Source organism: Pogoniulus pusillus, chromosome 35, assembly GCF_015220805.1.
Source record: "Pogoniulus pusillus isolate bPogPus1 chromosome 35, bPogPus1.pri, whole genome shotgun sequence".
In the NCBI taxonomy this organism is placed as follows: Eukaryota; Metazoa; Chordata; class Aves; order Piciformes; family Lybiidae; genus Pogoniulus; species Pogoniulus pusillus.
The window spans coordinates 6,873,606-6,896,252 of NC_087298.1; the positions used below are offsets into that span (position 1 = coordinate 6,873,606).

A 22,647-nucleotide genomic window follows, 5' to 3' on the forward strand; every position below is an offset into this window, starting at 1 on the left:
GTTCCCCACACATCATCATGTCTCAAGCACACCTATGCCAGTGTTCCACTCTATGAGCATATGAGGTTCCCTGAGCTCTCTTTGAAGATCAAATTGCTTCAGACTTCCAAGCTGGTGCTACTTTCCTACAGTGCATTCTCCAGGAGTGCTGCATGCTGTGTGAGCTGAGACAGAGCCCAGACAGCAGAAAGCCTTGCTCAGTGCTCTGCAAGGTGCAGCTCATTAATCCCAATGCATGACATGGTGGAGGCCAGGCATAGACTTGAACACAGGACACTCTCCCACTCCTCCTGGAGAAATCACAGCTTTCTATCTAGCAGCTAGACAGACAAGTACAGAGCACACCAGTGCTCACCAGCCCCATCAGCGTCCCCCACAAAAGCCTGGTACCGCAGAACTGAAGGATGTTTTCACAGCTTTGGTTTGCCCACAAAATGTGTCATCCTTCTGAGTCTAGTTAAATGTGTTTATGGAGGCAAGGAGGAGGGGCAGAGAGGGTTGTGTCTGCTCTTACAGGGAGAAGTGGAATTACTGGGTGCTGCAGCCCTAGAGCAGGCTGCCCAGAGAGGTTGTGGAATCTCCTTCCCTGGGGAGATTGAAAACCCAACTGGACATGATCCTGGGCAACTTGCTTTGGGTGAACCTGCTTTAGCAGGGCAGATAGGACCAGACAACCTCCAGAGGTCCCTTCCAACCCCCAGCTTGCAGGGATTCTGAGATACTGCATAACCTTGAAATAAGGAGTGGCCTTAAACAGCCCATGTGATGTGATGAGTGCAGAGGAAAGGTGGAGGAAGTGGAGGAAATCCTAGCTGCTTGTTCACATAAAGGAGTTTTATGAATCAGGACATCTGTAGCTTGTGAAGGATGGAGCTCAGGAAAATACCTCAAGTATTTTTTCAGTGTTAGCTCCTCTTTGTATTGCTAAGCAGAAAGTCTTGGGAAAAGAGATGTCCAGACAAGAGTAAAATGAGGTTTTTGCCCATCTGTACACTACAGACAGCAAACACATCTTGCACTTGCAAATCTGTCACTTCCCTCCCAGCCCCTCTTCTGTGCCTGGTGTTAAGAAGTGCCTCAGGGTCTCCAAAGCTGCATCTCTTTTTATAGGTGAAACATGACACAGGCAACATCCCCTGGGCAGAGCCTGTTCGTAATTTCAGGTTGTGCATTCCTCCTCCTCCCCATGAGGAAAGTCCTTGCAGTCTTTTTTCATCATCTCTGCATCACTTTTTCAAACACCCCTGACCTCTTTCCTCCTTATTTTGTCCCTCACCTTACAGACATGCCCCCTGGGTCACAGCTTCACTGTGCTCAAGGCAGGTGAAAGGAGATGCTCCAGTCCTCAGTTTTGGTTTGAGATATTAATGGCCTTTGCAGATGGATCCTTCATGCCGTGCTACTGCAGCAGCATGTGAACATCTTGAGTAGAGCTCAGCTAAAGATAAAGATGTTTTGTCTTTCCTGCTTCCTTCTTACCTCTCTAGTGCCTGTATCTCAGAGTTGTTTGAAAACTGTTTGTCATGTGGTCACTATCCCACTTTACTTAAAGGTCAGGGTTAAAGCTTTGTTCCTGCCTATTGCTCTGCTCCAGAAACTCTTTCCTTCTAGTAGCTATTTCTTCTAAAGTAGTATTTCAGTGCTCAATTATTTTGTCCAGGTAGAAAATTACTTCATGGAAAACTACTAAAATGCTTTCTTTTTCTGTTTGGACCCTTTGAGAAGGAGTTTTCAGAGCAAACCTCTCAGGAAAAGTTGTTTTCCTGCTGTCTTCTGAGAAGAGCCAGAATTAGAGTGGGTTTCAGTGGTTTAAGCCATGGACTAGATAAAATGAGTAGAAAAATCAGAAAAGATGAGAGACATTTGGCAATGGTGGAAATGAACTGGGTCATACAGTAGGGTTTTTTGTCTTCTCCATTGTATCTCATACTTGAGGTTCATCTGAACTGGAGCTGTGCAAATAGCTGATTGTTTCCATTTGCTCACATTGCCAAAAGAAAAAAAGAGGGAGGAAGGGGGGGAAAAAAAAGGATGGATGGAAAATAGCTTAGATGAAACAAAATATTGGTTGTTTGACTCAAATTAAAATATTTTAGGTTAAAACCCAAATGAGCAAAATGAATTCAGGGTTTTTTTTTTTTCTTTTTGTAAGAGCAATGTTTCCATTTTGCTTTGGAAAAGATTTGTTTTGAATGAAATGTCCTGGGAACATCCACCCCAATATTCAAGCAGATTTAGCATGACTCCATGGAACGTTTCCATCGTTGACTCTGCAGAGTTGGTCATTATCTTTCTTGTGAGAAAATGGTCTCCAGAAAGTCTTTTCCTAGCACAAGCCTCAACCATCCACATCTTCATTATGTCCTGCATGGTACTGAAGTAGTTAGAACTATTTCAGCTCTCTGATAACAACTGGGTGGGTTCTGCTCGAATAGCAGTAGACTTCCTCTGTCGTCTCTTTGTAGACTTTGGCTCTGTGGCAGCGATCCATATGTCTTCCATGTGGACTGTGTTTAAGCATATAGCTCTCTGCTCTGGTCTGGCTTGTTCTCTTACTAGGCAGCCAAGTTCAGAGGCATGTGCTGTGCATGGGACAGAGCTCCTCTGACAGCTGTTTCTGTTGGGTCTTGTCATTGGACAAGTTTTTATAGCCATTCCTCCTTTGACTTCCCAAGCAGAATTTTCCTTTCTCTGCCCCCTCATTGACTTCTCCTTTGTTTAAGTAAGTTATTAAATAAATGAGGTTGGAAAGGACATCAAGAGGTCATCTTGTCCACCAGCCTGCTCACAACAGGGCTGCGAGGCAATGCAAGAGAGCCCACTGCTCCAAACAATGCCTGCAGGGACACTTCTACCCAGGCAGTCACAATCTGTCACAGTGCTTGAAAGAGAGGTAAGAAGGATAGCTTAAACAACATTGTCAGTGATGGTGTGCTCAAAGATGGGATCCCCATCCCAGTGAACTCCAGCCTACCCCTGTGAGGAAATCTCAGCCTAAATATTGGCAGCGAGATGACACTAAAGCATTCCTGGAAGTTACTCTTGTTTTCTTATGGAAGAGCATTGATCTTTGATGCCAGCACTCCAGGATATGCTCACAGAATCCATGAGTATTGTTTTCTTTTCTATAGAGCCTTGTGAGAGAAGAGGTCCATTCACTGAAAGCTAAACTAGCTCTTCTGTTCAGCTGAATTTTAACACTTCACCACCTTCACGGCTGCTGTTAGCCAGAGGAACATTGTCTCTCTTCTTGTAACTCCTGTAGAAACACAATGCTTAGGAATTCATATTTTTCTCTCTCCTACAGTACCATTTCTCACTTTAAAATCAGTGTTGGGAGGCAAATACTTCCTTCAGGATTGTTGTTATAGTTAATATCATCTACATTCTGGCAGCAGTTCAGTTTTGAATGTGGACAGTGTTGAGACTTTTGCTGTGCAATGCACCATCTAGCATCTGCCAGGGCATTGTGGCCATTGCTGTTGCCTATTGTGACTCTCTGGTGATGTGTACCCAGGGTGATCAGGGAGGAGCAGGTGTTCCAGGAGATATCGGCTTCCAAGGAGACAAGGTAATTACTTTTCTTTGCTCCATCATTTTAACCCCTTACACAGCAGTCTGCATGGCCACCAGCTTCTCAGCTCATCTTAAGCCACCAGGAGCTGGAGCCTGTTGTCAGGTAGTTCTTCTTTTGGGTATGCTGAGCCTCTATGAAAGCCATGCCAGTTGACAGAATCATGCCAGCCCACTGCTGCTGGAGGCTTTCTGTGAAAGGGGCCATGTCTCCATGCAGAAATGGGCAGGGATGGGCTGGGACCGATAGGGGTGGGTGTCAATGTGTGTGGTCCAGCGCTGCAGACTTGCAGGCTTTGTCTGCTGGGTGCAGCAACTTAAACCCTGACCCAGTGAAGCACTTAACACCGTGTAGAACTTCTTAGCAAGTGACTTCTCCCCTGTGACTACAACATGATACTGCCTTCAGCTGACTAACAGCATACTTAGTGCTGCTCTGGGGCCGACGTGGCTCTGAGCCACAGCGGACTGCAACAGCTCATGTGTCCTTCGGGGCTAAATGCAGCCCTGGCTTTAGCTGAAACATCTCGCTGACATTGGTGCAACTGGCCCAGCTCCTTGTAGGGCTCAGTGCAGCCCTCAGAAAGTGGTCCTCTCTCTGCTGCAGAGGAGCTGGAGCCTGGGGGACTGAGGGTTCTTTTCATGATCGATTGTGTTTGCTGAGAAGATGTGTGTCTTTCAGGGCAGCCAGGGTCTGCCTGGGGTCCCTGGGCCACGAGGGAAGCCAGGCCCCTTGGTAAGTCATCAAGCATCTTGCTCCCTCATCTCCCTTTGTAAAGGTTCAGTGCCCAGCTGGAAAGACAGCCTGGCGGGGGTGTGCTGTTCCGACAGGCAAGCCAGGAGCCAGCTCATTCCTCTCCATGGTTTTTGTTCTTTTCTGCAGGGAAAAGTCGGCGACAAAGGTCCTGTTGGGTTTCCAGGACCACCTGGCCCTGAGGTATGTCCCACACCTGCTCCTCGTGTGTTTCCTGTCTGCTGTAACTTCTGCAGCACCCTTTCTCCAGCACACCCACACAGTAACTCCTCTCCCTTCTCGTTTTGCCACTGCAGCAGCAGTTATTCAATGTCTGCCACTTGCCACCCGCTGAGAATCAGTTCTCTGATAAGCACCCATGTGGCACTTTAGAGACTGTCAGAGATGCCTATCTCCTTTCTCTGCTGGAGGTTTTCAGCTCTCCAGCCGTGCACAGACAGGCCCACACAGGGCTTTGGCTAGGAGGCATACGCATGGAGCTGTTGCTAATTCACACAGAGAGCAGGAGCCAAACGGTGCCTCCCACATGGGCACCCACCCGGCTTGGCAGAGGGAGGGGATGGCTGCCACTGCTACTGCTCACCATGACACCTGATGCATTTACCTACCCCAAACTGGTGTGTTCTGGGGTCAAAGCCTCTGCTAACAACAGCCAGATGGGTTGCTTTAGGACAGTGGCACAATAGGGACGCAGAACAGCTTTGCTGTGCTGTAGGATTTGCTGTCACTTAATGAACTGAGGTCCACTTTTGTTCAAACTGGGAGACTGTATCCTCTAACCACCCTGCATTCAGGTTTCCTAGTCTCCAACTACCATTCCAAGCCTTTTTCTTCCCAATGTTCTTGTAAAAGCCCTATGTGTAACAGCTTGTTCTATTCTTGCTTAGAAAGGTCAGTTCCCAAAGGTTGCCTCTAACCTGGCAAACAGCTTATCACTACCAGCAGCTTCTCCCCATTTTGCAAAGCAGAGCATCCTGTCATTTTGCAGACAGAAGATCTCAAGCCACTAGAAAAATAAAAGGGGCTTCCAAAAGATGTGACAAAAGCTAGTGGAATAGAGCCCCAGACTGTCTCCAAGTCACCAAGAAACCAGCCAGTCTCTGCAGACACTGGTCTTTGTACTCATCACATTACTCTCTGGCCCTGTTCTTCACCTGCTTTTGCAGAGCAGAACACTCATTTCATGAATCTTACATCTTAATTCCCACCTACCCTCCTCTTCTCAGCCTAGGGTTTCACTTCCCTGCTAGAATAGGGCCACAAGGATGATCAGAGGGCTGCAACACTTCTCCTGTGACGAGAGACTGAGGGAATTGGGGCTGTGCAGTTTGGAGAAAAGGCTCTGAGGTGACCTTGTTGTGACCTTCAGTGGCTTAAGGGGGCCTACAAGAAAGCTGGAGAGGGACTTTTTAGGCTGTCAGGTAGTGAAAGCACAGGGCAGGGGGAATGGAACAAAGCTAGAAATTAGTAGATTCAGATTGGATGTTAGGAAGAAGTTCTTCACCATGAGGGTGGTAAGACCCCAGAATGAGTTGCCCAGGGAAGTGGTCAAAACCCTATCCCTGGAGGTGTTTAAGGCCAAGCTGGATGAGGCTCTAGACAGCCTGATCTACTGTGAGGTGTCCCTGCCCATGGCAGGGGGGTTGGAGTTAGGCAATCCTTGTGGTCCCTTCCAACCCTGACTGATTCTATGATTCTAATATGATGGTATGTGAGCAATGATGAGGTAGGAAGGATCAAGAAGGGTTCATGACTCTGCATCTCATGATTTCCTGGTTTTTTCCTTCCACTTTTTGTCCTGGATACTGTGGAGAGGTTTGGGTTTGGTTTTTTTTCCCCCAAATTCTCCTTCCCCCACCCCACTCCAATCCTGTTTCGTGTAGAAAAAGACTCTTACTGCCCTTACCAAATAAACTGCCACAGTGGGAGGATCAGCTTCCCCCAGCACATCATTACTTTTCTCCCTCATAAGCAACCAGACAACATTTGCAAGATGCTGGAGAACCACTTCCAGCACAACTGCTGATCTCTGCTCCCCTCCTCAGTGTTCGGTATGTCGTTGGGTCTGGAAGATCTCTGCCACCGAGCAATCCTTCCTCTTTGTTGCTGTTGGAAGTAACTACGGATTGCTTTGTCTGCTCGGCGCAGGGCTGGTGGGTGGCAGGGAGCCCCTGCCTGGCCGAAGGCAGCAGCTAGCGAGCATGTCAGCGCCTCTGCGAGCTGCGAGCTGCCTGCCCTGCGCCGCGGCGTGCGGTCCCCCTGCGGAGCTCGGCGCTTATGCGCTGACTCACAAAGATTAACTAAAACCCAAACTGCCGGCTTTAGCTGTGCGATGACAGGGAGGCCTTGGCAGCAATGAAGCTGCTGAGAAGATGGACCTGAAGGGAGCTGCTGGGAAAGGCTGCTCCGGACGCAAGCCCATAGCAGCACTGCTGCCCTTGTCCTGCTCCGCTGCCTCCAGCAGCCGCTCGGTGTCCTGCGCACAGGCACTGCCCTCACTCAGGCTGTCCTCTGAAGCTGGCTGCCAAAGTGCGTCTCTGCACCCTGACCGATTCTCCTTTTCTTCAGGGCTTCCCGGGTGACATTGGCCCACCAGGAGAAAATGGTCCTGAAGGCCTGAAGGTAAGTGGAGCAGGGAAGATCACCGTGGGGTGGGAAGCAGCCAGGGAAAACAGTGGGACGAGGGGAGAGAAAAAGCCCTGGAGATTCCTAAAGATTGTCCTGGCAAACCTTTCAACTTGGTCTGTTTGGCTTGAGGTCCCTCCAAGTGCAGGGTTTTCTTTTTTTTTCAGTTTGTTGGGTTTTTTTTTAACTAGATTGACATTGGATGATGTCCCGTGGCTGTGAAAGAGGCTTTCTCGTTTTCATTGCCCTTCTGAGCTCGGTGTCTATTTTCTGAGTGTCTTTTCCTTTGGCTCTTTCTCAGGGAAAGCCAGGAGCACGAGGTTTACCTGGCCCAAGAGGACTGCCTGGACAAGAGGTGAGTGTCCTCAGACCAAAGGCAGATTGGATTTAAAGAAATAATGTTGAATTTTGAAGATGAATTCATGCTGAAATAGTGCCTGTGACTTGAAATCCTCCAGTCCCTCTGAATCTGCAAGCAGATGCTTATATTCCATGATCAGAGACCAGCAGAGGAGCAGCTTCCCCTAAAGCTGCAGTTCTGTGATCTTTGCTTCTAATCACTTCTGGCATCTGCTGACCCTGAACTCTGCATTGGCCTTTCTTTTAAAGTCTGCTCCTCCCCACCCACACACACCAAGGATGGGTGTCAGTGCCCTTTTCCATGCACAGGCATGTCCTGACCTGGCTTTTGCTTTCTGCCACTTTAAAGTGTTTGTACAAAAAGCACAGAAACCGAGATTGCTGTTCTGCAAAGATCCCTGTGCCCCAGCACCTCACATCTTTCACTTAACCACTTCACCTGCAAACTTGAAGCTTCATTCCATTGGCAGTCACTGAGACAGGACAATTGGCTTTGATTTAATAGCCCTGGAGCTGCAAGTATTCCATAGCAGCAGAGAAGACATAAGAGTCCTCTGCCTGTCCTAGCTGCAAGTATTCCATAGCAGCAGAGAAGACATTAGAGTCCTCTGCCTGTCCTACCTGCAAGTATTCCATAGCAGCAGAGAAGACATAAGAGTCCTCTGCCTGTCCTAGCTGCAAGTATTCCATAGCAGCAGAGAAGACATTAGAGTCCTCTGCCTGTCCTAGCTGCAAGTATTCCATAGCAGCAGAGAAGACATAAGAGTCCTCTGCTTGTCCTGCTGCAACTTGAGCAGTTTCTTATCAGCTCAGTGTGAGCTGTTTGTCCAGAGCCATGAGACATTGTGCAGTTAGCACTGACTGCAGGAGCTCCTTCTGATAGCACTGATAATTCTTAACTTTTCCTGGGAACTCTTTTTGCTTCTCCAAATAGGATTAGTGCAAATTAGCTCATTTATTTGCACTGAAATAGGGGGGAAATTATTCTAGGCTATTTACAAAGGGAATGCAAGCCCTGCATTCCAGGTTCAGGCAGGCATGACCAAGCTGCCTTCAATTTACTCTAGTTAGTGAGTGTAAAAAGTAAGACTGAAGACATGGACATGGAGTTTGACAAGAGCTGTGCTGAAGGACTTTTAAGTGCGTACCAGACCACACCGCTGTGCCTTCACCGCTGCTGTTACCCAAGGACAGGGCTGTGGATTACACCTTCTTTGGAAATGTGGCATATTGTGGGTGGTTTGTCTGAGCTCATTGAGCTGGGTTCCTGACTTCCAGTCCATCTTCATCCTGCCAGCTCGTGCCACTTCATTACCACGGCTGACCACCTAAATGAGAACAGCCAGAACTGCGGCTGCCAAGGGCGCTTTTAATTTCTCTCTTGGCAGTTGCTTTTAGGCACTTGAGATAATTTTTGTGAGGCTTAATTGAAGGTCTCCTAGAAACTGTAGATCTGATCCTATCATACTAGAAATTGGTGTAGAGCCAAGGGAAAGGACCGAGTCCAACTGCTGCGTGAGATTTTGAGATAGCTCCATCCTGCAGCATGTGCAGTCCCGTTTGAAAGCAAAAGGGAAACCTTCATGCAGTTGCCAAATGGTTCTGTGGGAAATTTTGCAACACCCTTTTTGTGGGGGGAGAAGAGAAGAGAAGAGAAGAGAAGAGAAGAGAAGAGAAGAGAAGAGAAGAGAAGAGAAGAGAAGAGAAGAGAAGAGAAGAGAAGAGAAGAGAAGAGAAGAGAAGAGAAGAGAAGAGAAGAGAAGAGAAGAGAAGAGAAGAGAAGAGAAGAGAAGAGAAGAGAAGAGTAAGGGAAAAAAGAAGAAAGGAAGGAAGAGAAAGAGAGGAAAGAAGAAAGGAAGGGAAGGAGAGAGAAAGGAAGAAAGAGAAAGAGAGAGAAAGGAGGGAGGGAGGGAGGGAGGAAGGAAGGAAGGAAGGAAGGAAGGAAGGAAGGAAGGAAGGAAGGAAGGAAGGAAGGAAGGAAGGAAGGAAGGAAGGAAGGAAGGAAGGGAGGGTGGGTGAGAGAGAGAGGAAGCTCTACAGCATTCACATCTGTGCCAAATCAAATGAAGCAGAGCCATGTGAATGTGTCCAGGGAACACAGGCCAACTCCAGCCCATGATAGGCACAATCAGCTGGCACTGACATTGACTTTGGGCAACCTTTGAATAGCTTTTACTGCAGGACTTGATGAGAGATTTTTTTTCCTGAGATGGGGAAGGGAGGTGAGAAACCTCAGAGATGCTGAGCTGCCTGCTCTAAGACTGAGAAGGGCTCAGTGGTTAGAATGTGACAGCTGAGCACACAGCCCGTGGTTAACTGCTGCTCATACTGCAGACCTTTTGTTCTTGCTGTAAGATGACTCCAAATTTTGACACTACTAAGTCTTTTATTTTCATTCCTTTTCACCTCAGGGAGATGAAGGACCCTTAGGACCACCAGGAGTCCCTGGCCCAGAGGTAGGTTTCAGTCCTTTACTACCAGTTCTGTTGGCCCTGCAATGGATTTGTCGTTCAGTTGACATTAAGCTTCAGACCTCCTGGTTTAGAGAATGATAGAGTCATAGAATCAACCAGGCTGGAAGAGACCTTCAAGATCATCCAGTCCAAATTATCTCCCACCCCTATCCAATCAACTAGACCATGGCACTAAGTGCCTCATCCAGGCTTTTCTTGAACACCTTCAGGGACAGCATCTCTACTACCTCCCTTCTAAGAAACAATCTTGTCCAGGGCTTGATACAACTGCTTGATGCAGGATGGCTGAAAGTCGAGGAAGTGTCTTGTCCAGAGTGTTGAGAGGGACTCTGATTTTATTACTTGCTTAAAGCCTCAAACCTTGAACTCTCACCTAGCATTTCAGTAGTAGAGCACTCTGACTGGAAACCATCTCTGTAATCAGCCCTGATGTCTCTTCCTTGATTTGTGGTATTTTTCAATGGTTAGAGAGAAAAGCATGGGGAAGAAAACAGACCAGAGAGAGTCCTTTCCAACCTCCACATGACTCTGAACACAGTGACATTTCACAGAAGCACAACACAGAATATTCTCATGTCCTTGGGCTGGCCAGCTCAGGGTTTTGTAGCATACAGCAACTGTCATTGCAGGAGAGGAAGATAGCTTGAAAATTGGTGACTGCTGGAGCTCCTAGGTGGATCAGAAAATAAATGCTTTATCTTGCATTTCCTCCACTGTCTTCTGGTAGATGCTTTTATTCCTTTCTGAAGCAGTGTAATAAATTCAGATCTTCAGTGCCTGGGTCCAGCACCATGAGTGTTCTTCTAGCCAAAGGGAAGACTCAGCATGAACCTTTTGGTCTGCAGATTCATTTCTGCTTCTCTGAACTGTAGCTCTTAATGACAGCCTGGCTTCCCTCACTGTAGGGACAGTCCTACACCTAAATCCTCTCTGAATACCAGGGATGGAGTCCCATAAGAATGTAAGGGCTACACCACCTCTCCTAGCCTGATATCATGGGGAACAGTCTGTAAGCTGCATCAGATAGGTTCATAGACACCCTGCGGTGACTGAGGGCAGCTGCAAGCTCTTCATGTTTGCTGGGTGTCCTTGTCTGCTGGGTGTCCTTGTCTGCTGGGTGTCCATGTCTGCTGGGTGTCCACGTTTGCTGGGTGTCCTTGTCTGCTGGGTGTCCTTGTTTGCTGGGTGTCCATGTTTCTGGGTGTCCATGTCTGCTGGGTGTCCATGTCTGCTGGGTGTCCATGTCTGCTGGGTGTCCATGTTTGCTGGGTGTCCTTGTCTGCTGGGTGTCCTTGTCTGCTGGGTGTCCATGTCTGCTGGGTGTCCATGTCTGCTGGGTGTCCATGTTTGCTGCGTGTCCATGTTTGCTGGGTGTCCATGTCTGCTGGGTGTCCTTGTCTGCTGGGTGTCTATGTCTGCTGAGTGTCCATGTTTGCTGGGTGTCCATGTCTGCTGGGTGTCCATGTCTGCTGGGTGTCCTTGTCTGCTGGGTGTCTATGTCTGCTGAGTGTCCATGTTTGCTGGGTGTCCATGTCTGCTGGGTGTCCATGTTTGCTGGGTGTCCATGTCTGTTGGGTGTCCATGTCTGCTGGGTGTCCATGTCTGTTGGGTTTCCATGTTTCCTGGGTTTCCATGTTTGTTGGGTTTCCATGTATTTCAGGGGCGATCTGGCCGCAAGGGATTTGCAGGAAGACCTGGTCCAGATGGTCTGAAGGTAAGGAAACATTTCGTTCATGATCAGGGAAGCAGTGGGTAGAAGAGACGAGAGGAAGAGGGAAATACATTTTCTCAACTCTACAGTGCTTCAAGCCTAGGGTATTTCTTCCACAGAGGACAAGGGGAACTCAGGATTTCTCCTTTTCTCTGCATTTTGAGGTCTCTGCTTGGTTTCTTCAGCCAAAAGAATGATGGTGCATTCTTTAAGCCATGTGCTTTATTATAAACAAGTGTGCCCCTCCTTTGATACTAACCAACTCGCCCCTCCATCAGCTCATCTTATTTTCCATTGCTTCTCCATGGTTTTGTTCTAAAACAATGCACATCATTCCTATCTCTGCTGCCTAACGAGCAGCAGGAGCCAGGGCAGCGTGCTCCACAAACCCACACTCAAAAGGAAAGAGAAAACCCAACAAAAACAACCTCTTCAAACAGTAAATAGCAAAAATGTGGTCTGGCAGCACATCTGGAGTATCTGCCTACTGAGAAAACGCAGCTGCCATCACCCAGAGACAATACTGGTTAGCAGGGAGTGTGGTCTCTGGATGGCCTGTCCAGGGACGCTCCACCAGCCTTCGTGTGCTGCCACAGCTGCCCTTATCCCATGTGGGTTTGAAATTCTCCTTCTTCTCTTGCTTTTCTCTTCACCTCTCACTTTTCTCATTCTCTGAGTTTCTCTCATCCTGCACCGTGGTTTCTCTCACAATAGGTGCTTTCTCTGGCCTTCATGTGGGAGTAATGTGCCTGTGTTAGATTTTGCAAGAGCAGAATCAGGGTGCAACACTTCCTGGGAATGTTTGGGTTGTCTTTTATTCTCCTGAGTTCTCTTGGATCCCTTCTCCTCTGGCATTCAGGATCTACACCTCCCCATGGCATCTGTACTCTTGCTTTGCCTAGGTGCTCCTCATATCCCTTGGATAATCAGAGTCCTTCCTTCTCTTTCCTGCTGCTGATACACTTCTGTCTTCGTCTGTCTGATTTACTTGGCCTTTCAGGTTGGAATGTTATGGGTCAGAAGCACCCCAGCTTCAGGCATATCTCTGATGAGAACTCAGGCCTTATTAAACATGGGGATAAAGCAACCAGGATGTGCCACAAGAAAGTGGACAGCTTATGTTTCACTACCTGAGCTTGGTTTTATGAAGCAATTTTCACCACAGCAGGACCAGCTGCTTCTGGGGCGTTCTGCTCCAGAGCAGCAAGTGTTTGCTTCATGTTTGTGTCAGCTGTGGTTCTTGCTTTGGAATATCTTTCAAGCCACAGCTGGGTCTGCAAAATGTTGGGGGTTCCCTGATTTTCCATGACTCACACTGAGCAGCCCAGATCGTGGGTGTGCAAAGAATCAGTCATCTACTGAGTCTGGCTGGGAGCACCAAGTGACCTGTGTGCTTTGTCTCTCCTTGCAGGGTGAGCCAGGAAACCGTGGCCGACCGGGGAAAGTTGGTGAGCAGGTAAACTCTTTGTTCTCCTTGTCTTTTGGATAGCCTCCTACAGACAATGTCACCTAGATGATCAGAGGGCAGTGGCCAGGGGCTTCTGGCCACCTCAAACCTGTCCATAGTCCTGGTGCTCCAGCTGGGGTGCTTCTAGTCTGGCCGAAGCCCTTGGTGAAGAGCACTGATAGTGACCATGGTGTCTGTTTTAAACTGAAGGTTTCTGCACAGTCACAGTGCTGTGATAAAGTCACAGTGCAGGTGGATGTGCTGCCAGTCCTGGCAGCAGGACAGCACTTAGAGCTGGCTGTGCTTCTCAAGGAGGCAAACCCACAGTCAGGAAAGAGGCTGAATGTCTGTGTATTGCTCTTATCTCTAAAAGGGCAATTTCCAGGCTTTGCCTATGTAGGTTTTACAGTACATCCTCTGCTTTGGGTGCTGTGCTGTTTTGAGTCCCACTGAATCTTTTTAGAGAGCATGAGAGATGGCAGATGAAGAAACCAGGCCCTGGAAAAGAGAGGCACAGAGTGTCGTTGTCATGCAAGAGAGAACATGCTGCTGGGGTAGCAGGAAATGTGCATCAGCCCTGTAGGTTTTAGGGAACCACAAGCATCAAGGAAAAAGAAACAGTTGTCCCCATGCCTCTGTGATTGAAGCAACCAACTTGTCCACCACCAGCCCTGAAATTGCAGCCACAGAACCTCCAACATGTTCTCTGTGTTCCTAAATGACCACACCAAGCTGGCTGCAGCAGCTGGCCCTGGCTGCTTCATGACACAGCTGCTCTTTCCTTGACCAGTGGTCAACAAGTTTGGTTAGATTTTGTTTAGCTTGTCAGCCACTCTGGCTCTTCTTTCCCCTCGATGGAGCATGCTTCCTCCATGAGTTTCTGACCGAGCACATCCACAAACCCAAGATGGGTCCCTTCCAGTTCCAGCAAGCTGATAAGTTTCAGTACCTATCAAGAACAGTAATTCCTGTGTGGAAATTAGAGCTGTTTCTGTTTTGTGGTTAACAGTTAACTGCATAAGGAGCAAACAGATGAAGAAGCAAAGTTCTTCCACACATCTGAGTTCTAGTTGCAGCTCTATCAGATTCTGCATGATCTCAGGCAACACCTTGCAGTGCTCTGTGACTGAGTTTCCCCTTCTGTGGCAAGCATGAGACAGCTCTGAGCAGTGATTTCAGCTGGTGTGCAGGACTATGCAAAATTAACAATCTGTATTAATTTTGCTACCCAGGCAATGGTTGTTAGTAACTATGAAAACTGTTTATTAACATTAAAACTCCCCAGAAACTTACTCACAGGTTCAAAACAATGCAGAGATTGGAAATGTGTACAGGCAGGGCACAGGCAAAACTGGATCACTTATTTCTTACAGTGGCAAAGGCAAATATTGTACTGGAAGAGGCTTTTAAGTATTTACTCACACAATTATAAATCAGACAGCACCCAAAGCAGGAGGAAGTCTGTCCCATTGGCCACTGAGACTTGATTTCTCCCAGGCTTCTGTTGCAAGGAGGCAGACAATCCCTGACCTTGTCCCCGGCTCCTCTCATGATCTGTGTATCTCCAGGACTTGCAGTCCTAGCAGGAAGACTTTCAGGGGCAGGCAGGATGTCCTGAGGTGTGCATGGTCCCAACACAGTGTCACGCTGGGGGCTGTGCAAGGCGACCATGTGCAGGCATTTGGAGCCTGTTCCTGGTCAGCTCTGCAGGCAAATTCGGGATGCAAAATGAGGGGCAGCAGCCTCCTGCTACCTGCTCATCCCTTTTATCAGTATCCAGCCCACGACTAGTGGGGCATTGTGCATCGATTAGCCAATGGGAATGGCACTGTGCCAGGCCTCACCACATTAGGCAAAGCCAGGGCTTGTGCCCTCCCCTCCCAAGGTTGCTTCCCCAGCACAGAAGGAGGGGGGGCAGGCAAACATGTCTGGGCATGGACAAGCCCACGTTTGCCCCATCAAGCCTACCACCACAGGTGGCATCTGTGGATACTGTTACAGTTAAAAACGAGTAGTTTAGAAGTGCATTAAGATCCTTAATAAGACATTGTCCTTGCAGGGCAAAGCATCATTAGGATTATTATTCTTTAACGTCCCTCAGGACTGACCTTGGACTAAAACTGTAGGCACTGCTCACCAAAAAGAAAACACAGCTGGCCTCTGCTGACACCAAAATCAGCACAGCAGTGTGAAAGCTGCTTGTATTATTCTTAGTCAATTAGTCTTTGTCTAGGAATATCACCCAAAAAGAATTTCCATTTCAGTAGCAGTCAAGTCACAAGAACAAAAAATCTCACACCAGATTAGTGAGAAATTAACCTCCTCTCCCATCACACCTTTGCTGAGCAACGTTGGAGTGCTGGGTTTTCATTCCTGCCTCCACCTAAGCATTTGGTGTTGGAGCTGGGTTGTTTTTTTGCAGATGTCTGAGGTGGAGCTACCCAGGTCACCTGAGACTAAAATACACCTTCCCCTTGCTCCTGTTTTCTCTTGAGGAGCCCTTGGTGCTCTCTAGTCCATGGGAACGAGTAACAGTGGCCAAACTTTTCAGACTTCCTCTTCTGCCCTCAGTAGGGGTTCCTTCTGAGAGCAAACCCTCAGCAGGAGAAAAGATCAGCCATCCCTCTCATTGAAGCTCCCTTCTCTTTCTTAAGGATATCTGTTTAGGCAAACTTGGGAGTTTCTGTAAGGTTGCCAGCAGCACTTGAGCTTTCACTTGGAAAAATGAGACAGGGCAGTCCCTGATGTGCTGTTTTTCCATTGCAAGGACACTGTCTCAGGAAGTTCATTCATAAGATGCTTGTTGTCTTCATATGCTGGAAGGACTCCAGCTGTTGGGCTCCCCTGTACCCTGGAAATGTGTGGTTTAACCCTTCCTTGCCAGTAGATGGAAGCAGAAGAATATGAAGACGAATATGGGGCTCTTCTAGAGCTGGGAAGGTAGGGCAAGAAGGTACCACCAAAATGTCCATGTTGAAGGTCAGGCAGTCCTGCAGGAGAAGCAACACCCCACAGCAGACAGGATAGCAAGCTGGGGAAGCATGCCATGGACCCTCCTGCTCTGCACCAGAGGCTGAAAATATTAGCGAAGAGCTGAGAGAGGCTGCAGTTGAGCTATGTCCACAATGGCAATGAGGTGGTCCTGGCATAGCCAAAATCCCTCCTGCTGCACAGGATGTGACAGCCCTGCTCACTCACATGGTGATCTCTGGGTCAGCCACGCACCCCTCGCACTGTGCTGGAAAGGGCAGGGGCTCCATGGCCCCTTGGGGGTATCTCTTCCTTCCAGGAAGGGGCAGATGGTCCCACTCTGCCAGATAATTATTCTGCAATCATTTGTCAAAGGAAACCAAGGCCATCACTTGCATCCTTCGAGCATCCTCCTCGTGGTGCTCTTACAAAGCATGTGCTGTAGTGCCAGTTTCGCAGGCGGGGTCTGACGTGTGGAGATGTGGATTGACTTGATCGAGGTCAAGCGAGTCACCAGGAACTGCACCAGCATTTCCCACCTCCCCGAGCAGTGCCTCTCCCCATGCATTCCCCTGCAGAGACCTCTCCTTCAGGGATGTGCAGGCACTGTGGTGCACACAGCCTCTTGCTCCGTGTTTTCTGAACGCGTCTCCACCTTTCCATCCCCCACTCCTCAGAGGGCAGTGGGACCCCGGCACAGCCCCGGGCCGCAAGGGAGCCTGGAGCAGAGAGGGTTAAAGCGGATGGCTTTTCTTTGCGGGTCAGAGCGTCCTCCCTTAAACTGCGATATTTACTGTTTTACTTTCCCTTTCTTTCATCTGAATGGGAGGATTGTACATTTACTCCCTCCCGTCCTTTGTCCCGGGTTTGTTTTGTTTTGAGTTCTGGCGAACCAGCAAGAGAGAGAGGCCGCGCTCGGTTCCCGCTGGGAGCGACTGGCGGTGCCGTCCCTGCGAGACCCTGCTCACGCTGCGCTCGCCCCTCGCTTCTGTCGCTCAAATGGGCTATGCTTTATGCAAGGCTTCATTGCGGACTTGCCCTCTGTTGATGCAGCCAAGAGGGGGGGGCTTAATTATGACAGAGCAGGACAGTAAATGGAGTAAGCCAGACCAGAGTTAGGAATTACAACCCTCCGGTCCCCCCCTTTCCTTCCCTCTAAGCCCCCAGCAACTCTTTAACAGTCTCCATCCCTTTTCCGCCGTGCCCTTGGCCGGGGACTGCAGCAGACTGAATCATGAGCGACATGCTGAACTCCCCCCTCTCACAGAAACGTTTTGCATTCTTTGCTGTACAGTGTGGGCCTTTATCCGGGCAGCCACCGCTGCTGGGACTTGGCGAGCATCATTACACACGCTGCCTGCAGTGCTGTGCCATGCAGGGCTGGGAACCTGGGCAAAATGTGTTCTGCCACAGCCATTTTAGTGTGATGGCCACAACTCAGGGCTGCTGTGATTTCATGTTTGCCACCAGTGACTTCTCTGGTTCTTGAAAGCTGAATCTTTTGCTGTTTGTGCTCCCTTCAGTGTCTATCCTGTTTTGGCTGCCAAAGAAGATCATTACCCAATCTCTCCCAGTTGTTTCATACACTCCCAATAATTTATGGAGACTTTTTTTGCCTAGACATATCTATCTCGATTTGTGTCTGCTTGCAGACACAGCAATCTTAGTTAATGTTGCCCAGAGCAGACAGTATTGGCTGCAAACACTATGGAGCTACTGTGCTGGAAGCCTGGCCATGTCACAGGGTCCCTGCTCTGCTGTCTCACTTCAGTCCCAACTCCATCATGGTCACACCATGGGATGCTCCTCTTGTTGGATAGGTGGAGAGTAGTGACATCTTTTGAGTAGAAACTTGACAGACAGACAGAATTTTCCCCAGGTTTGGAGTGAAAACCAGGCCAGAAATTTGGGCTGTGCTCCTCGCCCATCCTGATGTATGCCCTGCAGTGTTTGCCTCTACCCAGCTCGCATTGGCTGTGATAACAGATGGCACACCCACGACAGTGAGAGGGGTCTCAGGAGGTCAATGGGCTTGGGGGCTGCTTTGGGGATGATCAGTGCTCTAAGAACCATCTCTAGAGCACCACTTGGGCTGGCTAGAAAACACAAGCAGTATGTCTTGCTTCATGATCCAGATTCCTTAGACACTTTGTAGGGTGGGAGATGGTGCTGCCATGAAGGGTACCAGAAGGGTAATTTCAAGCCACATTTGAGTGTTCTTTGCCTTTCAATGGTGTTTTTGAAAGAGCCTTGTTCTGAACAATGGCCACATTTGCTGCAAGAGCAAATCTCTTTTCTTCTGCAAGGACTGACCCAAGTAACCCAGAAATATCTTAGAGAGCATCTTCTCAGGGAGAGAGAGTGAGCTTGGCAGTTCTGAGAAATTGGAAACACAGGAATAAATTCAGTCTTTCTTGCTTTAGTATCTGTTTTTGCCTAGTAGTGCACTTCTTTGTTCCATCTCATTGCTTTACTGTTCTCTCCTCTGCCTTAACATTTACCTTCTTTATGGCCTTGAGCTACTGCAAAACTCCAGTAACTGGATACAGTTTTCAGTTCTGTATCTGCACTTAAAATCATAGAATTGTTTCAGCTGGAAAAGACCTCTAAGACCATCAAGTCCAACCATCAACTTAACACCACCACAGCCATTAAACCACGTTCTAAAGTGCCATGTCTACATGTTTTTTGAACACCTCCAGAGACAGCGACTCCACCACCTCCCTGAGCAGCCTGTTCCAATGCCTGAACACCTTTTCAGTAAAGATTTTTTTACTAATATCCAATCTAAACCTGCCTTGTGTCCAAGGAAAGGGTAATTGACTCAGCAGCCTTCAGCAGTGTCACCCAGTGGCAGCCTTGACATGCAATATTGCAAATTTACCTGCTCTCCCTTTGGCTCCTGGCCTGCACACTCTGCTGTGAGCTCACTGCTGCTTTGCTCCCACACATGTATTGTCCATGCAGCCTGACCACTGTAGCACACCTGTGCACCAGCACTGCTTCAGCTTCAGACACAGCAAAGGTCATTTCAGTGCTGATGTCAGAAGGGTTGGTGACATCAAGCCTCTGATGGGATAGCAGAGCTTTCCTGGCAGCAGCTGCCTTCCCAAGGTTAGTCAGTATTTCCATTAAGCCAGTTTCCTGGGACATCATCTCTGGATGAATTTCTAATGGAGGCATCTAATTCCAGCTCCAGCATAGCCACTGAGCTCTCTGCCTTCTCTCATGAGTTTTTTGCCCCCGTACTTTTCACCTGGATGTTGCTCACATGTTGAGACGTAAACAGCCACTCAGAGCAGAGCGTGTGTGGCTGCTCCCTGCAAGAGGTGAAGCCAGCTGAGCATCCACACAAGAGATGCTTTTGTTGAGCCCATCAGCACGCCTCATTGAGGATCTCCTCTCTCCACTAGCGTTCAAAGGATGTTGTTTAATTGCATCACATGAGGAATTTTAATGCATGAAGTCTCTTGGTGTTTGGAGTCAACGTCAGAAACTGTGCCCTCTAAAAGTCACTGGACAGTGACCCAGTTGTGGTTTGTGTCTCTGAATGGATCTGCTGAGCCTCACACATATGGGAGTAGCAATGGGACTGGTTGTATTGTGCTACAGCTTTACATTGTGAGTGTGACTTCATAAAGGGAGAGAGGCTTTTGGTGACAGGAGACGATGCACAACCTGAGTAGTCTTCGCTGTGATGCTTGGATGCTCCCCTTGTGACCCCCTGGTATCGCTTTGTCCAGGCACAGAACTGCAGCAATGCACAGACTGCAAATGTGTCAGGCCAGCTGGAAACGGAAGAAGCAGCGGAGCAGGAGTGGAGAGGGAACCTTTGCTTCCTTTCTTGCTGGTCCCCAGAAAGGAGATAGCAAGGTGAAAAGCTCTCCCGTTTCTGAGACCACACTACAGAAGTCGCCTTGCTAGTGTAGCTTTTTTCTCATTGTGTTTGTTAATGCTGAATGTTTTCTTGAGTGTGCCATTCAAAAACTTCTTTGATGTTGAAATGAGAAGAGGAGATGCATTTCCATGGAGGAACTTTGCAATTTATTATGAAGGCTTCAAGTTATTCTGAAAACGAGGAGGAGTAGGGTGGTATCACTGGAGAACCCATCTCCTCTCTCCACTGTGCTCAGCACACCTCCTGGTACCTAAATCAAACAAGCTGAGATCTAGCTTCATTTGTCATCCCTGTACTAGCTGGGGGCAGCTTATGAAGAGTTTTACAGGAGATGAATCCTTTTAGTTGCAGATTCATTGGAGGAACTAAATACAGATACCTAACTCCCGGGGACCCTTGCTGGGTCTAGAGACAAGGCTGTGAGAGTCTTGCAGTGAGAGAGGGCACCTACTATGGCAGGGAGGATTTACATCTCTAGAGCCAGCAACCCACTGCCATTGGTAGGGAGGCTGCTGTGTTTTAATTCTCAGGAATCTTATCTTGAGATTGCATCTGTTCCCATCTTCCTAATTAAAAGCAGTCTGTTTGTTTCTTCATTTTCCCAAACGCTGTTAAATCCTGAGCTTAGACTGAGGGTTTTTTTCCAAGAGAGTTTCTGAGCAGTGTGATGGATCTGCTGCCCTGCTGACCCACTGGCTGTGTCTGCAGACCTGTGTTTCCTATTGACATCCCAATGGCATGACCCTTTCTGGATCAAAATGAGTTGGCACGAGAGTCTGAGGCAGCTCAGGTTAGCCCAGAGGAAATCTGCCCAGTACAGCAGTGAAGACGATGGCAGCGCTCAGACTGTGCAACCCAGGAGCTGCTGCTAGCGATGCTGCTGGGGAAGCTGTGCTGATGTCTAGGGGAAAGCCTGGCTGTGGCCTCAGCCTTGCTCCCAAACGTGCTTCACTCATCCCCGATCCCACGTGCCGTGGCTGCTCTAGCAGATCCCAGCACTGCCATTCCAGCTGGCGCCTAAAGCAGAACCAGCTGTGGAGTGAGACATTCCCATGGCCGGGAGCAACTCTGTCCGTGCTGGTAGCCAGTAGGAATTACTGAGCGCTGTAGAAGGGATGCTGTGCTCTTTCAACCAGCAAGTTGGACCAGAGAAGCTGGTTTACTTTCTCAGCAAATGAAAGTGAAAATTAATTGTGCTTTTCTCTTTTCTCAGGGTCTCATGGGGTTCATTGGTCCTGTAGGGGAGCCCGGGATAGCAGGAGAGAAGGTAAGATTGCTCACAATGAGTTGCTTGTGGTAACTTCTGCAGGGTGGGAGGAATATTGTGGAGATTTAAATTTCCTCCCAGCTGGGAATGCAGCACATCTAAGGTGTCTGAGCTCATCTCAGGCCAGGCAAAAGTCATTCACTTCACTTTTAGGAATTAGTATGCACTTGCCCTCCAAGGAGATGCTATCAAATATTCTCTGGAAATTTCAGCTTTATTCATTCATAATCTGCCAGAAAACTTGTACTGAACAGTCCTGGGCTTTCTGGGAAGGAGGGAACTGTGTTCCTGGTCAGGGGAGGAGTCCAAGTAGTTCAGGTTACAGACAGACTTGTGCAGAGATGTGCTCACAAGTCCAGGCTGAGTTGCCCACTGGGGTCACACAAGACTGGGACTGAGCCTGCACTGAACAGGAGATCTCAGCAATTTCTCAGGTACAGAGAAGGTAGAAGAGAGCAGCCACCTGCCTATCTGAGCAGAAGCTGGTCCAAGCATTTGCCTTTTCGTTTGATGAAGACCATCCCATCCGGCTGCCCATATGGTTGCTCCGGGCACACCACTAAGGGCTGGTGCCCTCTTGTGTACAGTACAGATGCATGCTGCTTGCAGGAAGAAAAATGGCTTTATTTTCCATAAAAAATGTAAATGGACATTAATTTGTTTCCTGTTAGAGTGTCAAATTTTATTCAGGGAGAGCTTCCAAAGACAAATCATCTATGTCATTCATTGGGTCTCATCTGCAGACTGCTGGTTTTCATTGGTGGTTTAATTATTCACAGTCCAGCCATAAAGATAGTAAAGAGCATAAAATGATGCGTTCTGCACATCAGTTTTCTCTTGTGTTTTTATTACTTCAAGCCCTGTCCTCTGGGTAATGATGTCAGGACTCTGTGACAGTTACAGTGTGCTCTCTGCAAATGCGTTTTACTGCCTGTCTGCAGCAGCCTTTGGGAAGCCCTTTGCACTCCTCTGGTGGAGCAGGAGCAGGCACAAAAGCACTAAAACGACTGACATGGTGTGGGCTGCGTTTTACAGAAGGGAAACAGAGGGATAAGGAGTCTGTGATGTGTCCAAATTGGTTAGACAGAAAATTGGTGCCTGAGTGAGCTGTCTCAATGGCAGCTGCAGCCATGAATTGAATGAGGAATAAGGAGTTTGCCATGCAGGAGACGTGGGAAGATCTTTTTCCCTGCTCCAGCAAATTCACATCTGGCCCTGTGACTTCCATGCCAATGACCTGAGCACATGAGCTCTGCTCATCTTGCAGATGGGCTCTGTAACACCATGATTACACCGGTGTTAAGGCAAACCCAGGCTGTCCTTTGAAAATCTGCCCTAGGAGATCCTCTGCACAGCTGTGATTTGCATCAGACCACTTCTCTACCAGGACAGACTTATGGATGACAGAAATAACTATCATCAAATCAAAACCACAACCAGGCCTCCAGTTGGCATAGCATCCTGCAGCTTCCTATGAGATAAATGAAGTGGGAAATACACTTCCATTAGACATAGCTGAGTCAGCAATCTCTGTCTTGAGAGCTGCAAAACTTAAGGTTGAAGCCAGT

At 48.4% G+C, this 22,647-nt stretch overlaps 1 protein-coding gene across 1 annotated transcript in view; it reads left to right on the forward strand.

Annotated features, from left to right (window-relative positions):
* Positions 1 to 22,647, forward strand: part of LOC135190255 (collagen alpha-1(XXVII) chain-like) — a 170,223-nt gene that overhangs the window by 83,720 nt on the left and 63,856 nt on the right. The window contains 9 exon segments of the mRNA XM_064171406.1: positions 3,518 to 3,571; positions 4,256 to 4,309; positions 4,457 to 4,510; positions 6,896 to 6,949; positions 7,254 to 7,307; positions 9,724 to 9,768; positions 11,447 to 11,500; positions 12,909 to 12,953; positions 21,026 to 21,079. Coding sequence (XP_064027476.1) covers positions 3,518 to 3,571; positions 4,256 to 4,309; positions 4,457 to 4,510; positions 6,896 to 6,949; positions 7,254 to 7,307; positions 9,724 to 9,768; positions 11,447 to 11,500; positions 12,909 to 12,953; positions 21,026 to 21,079 — 468 coding nt within the window.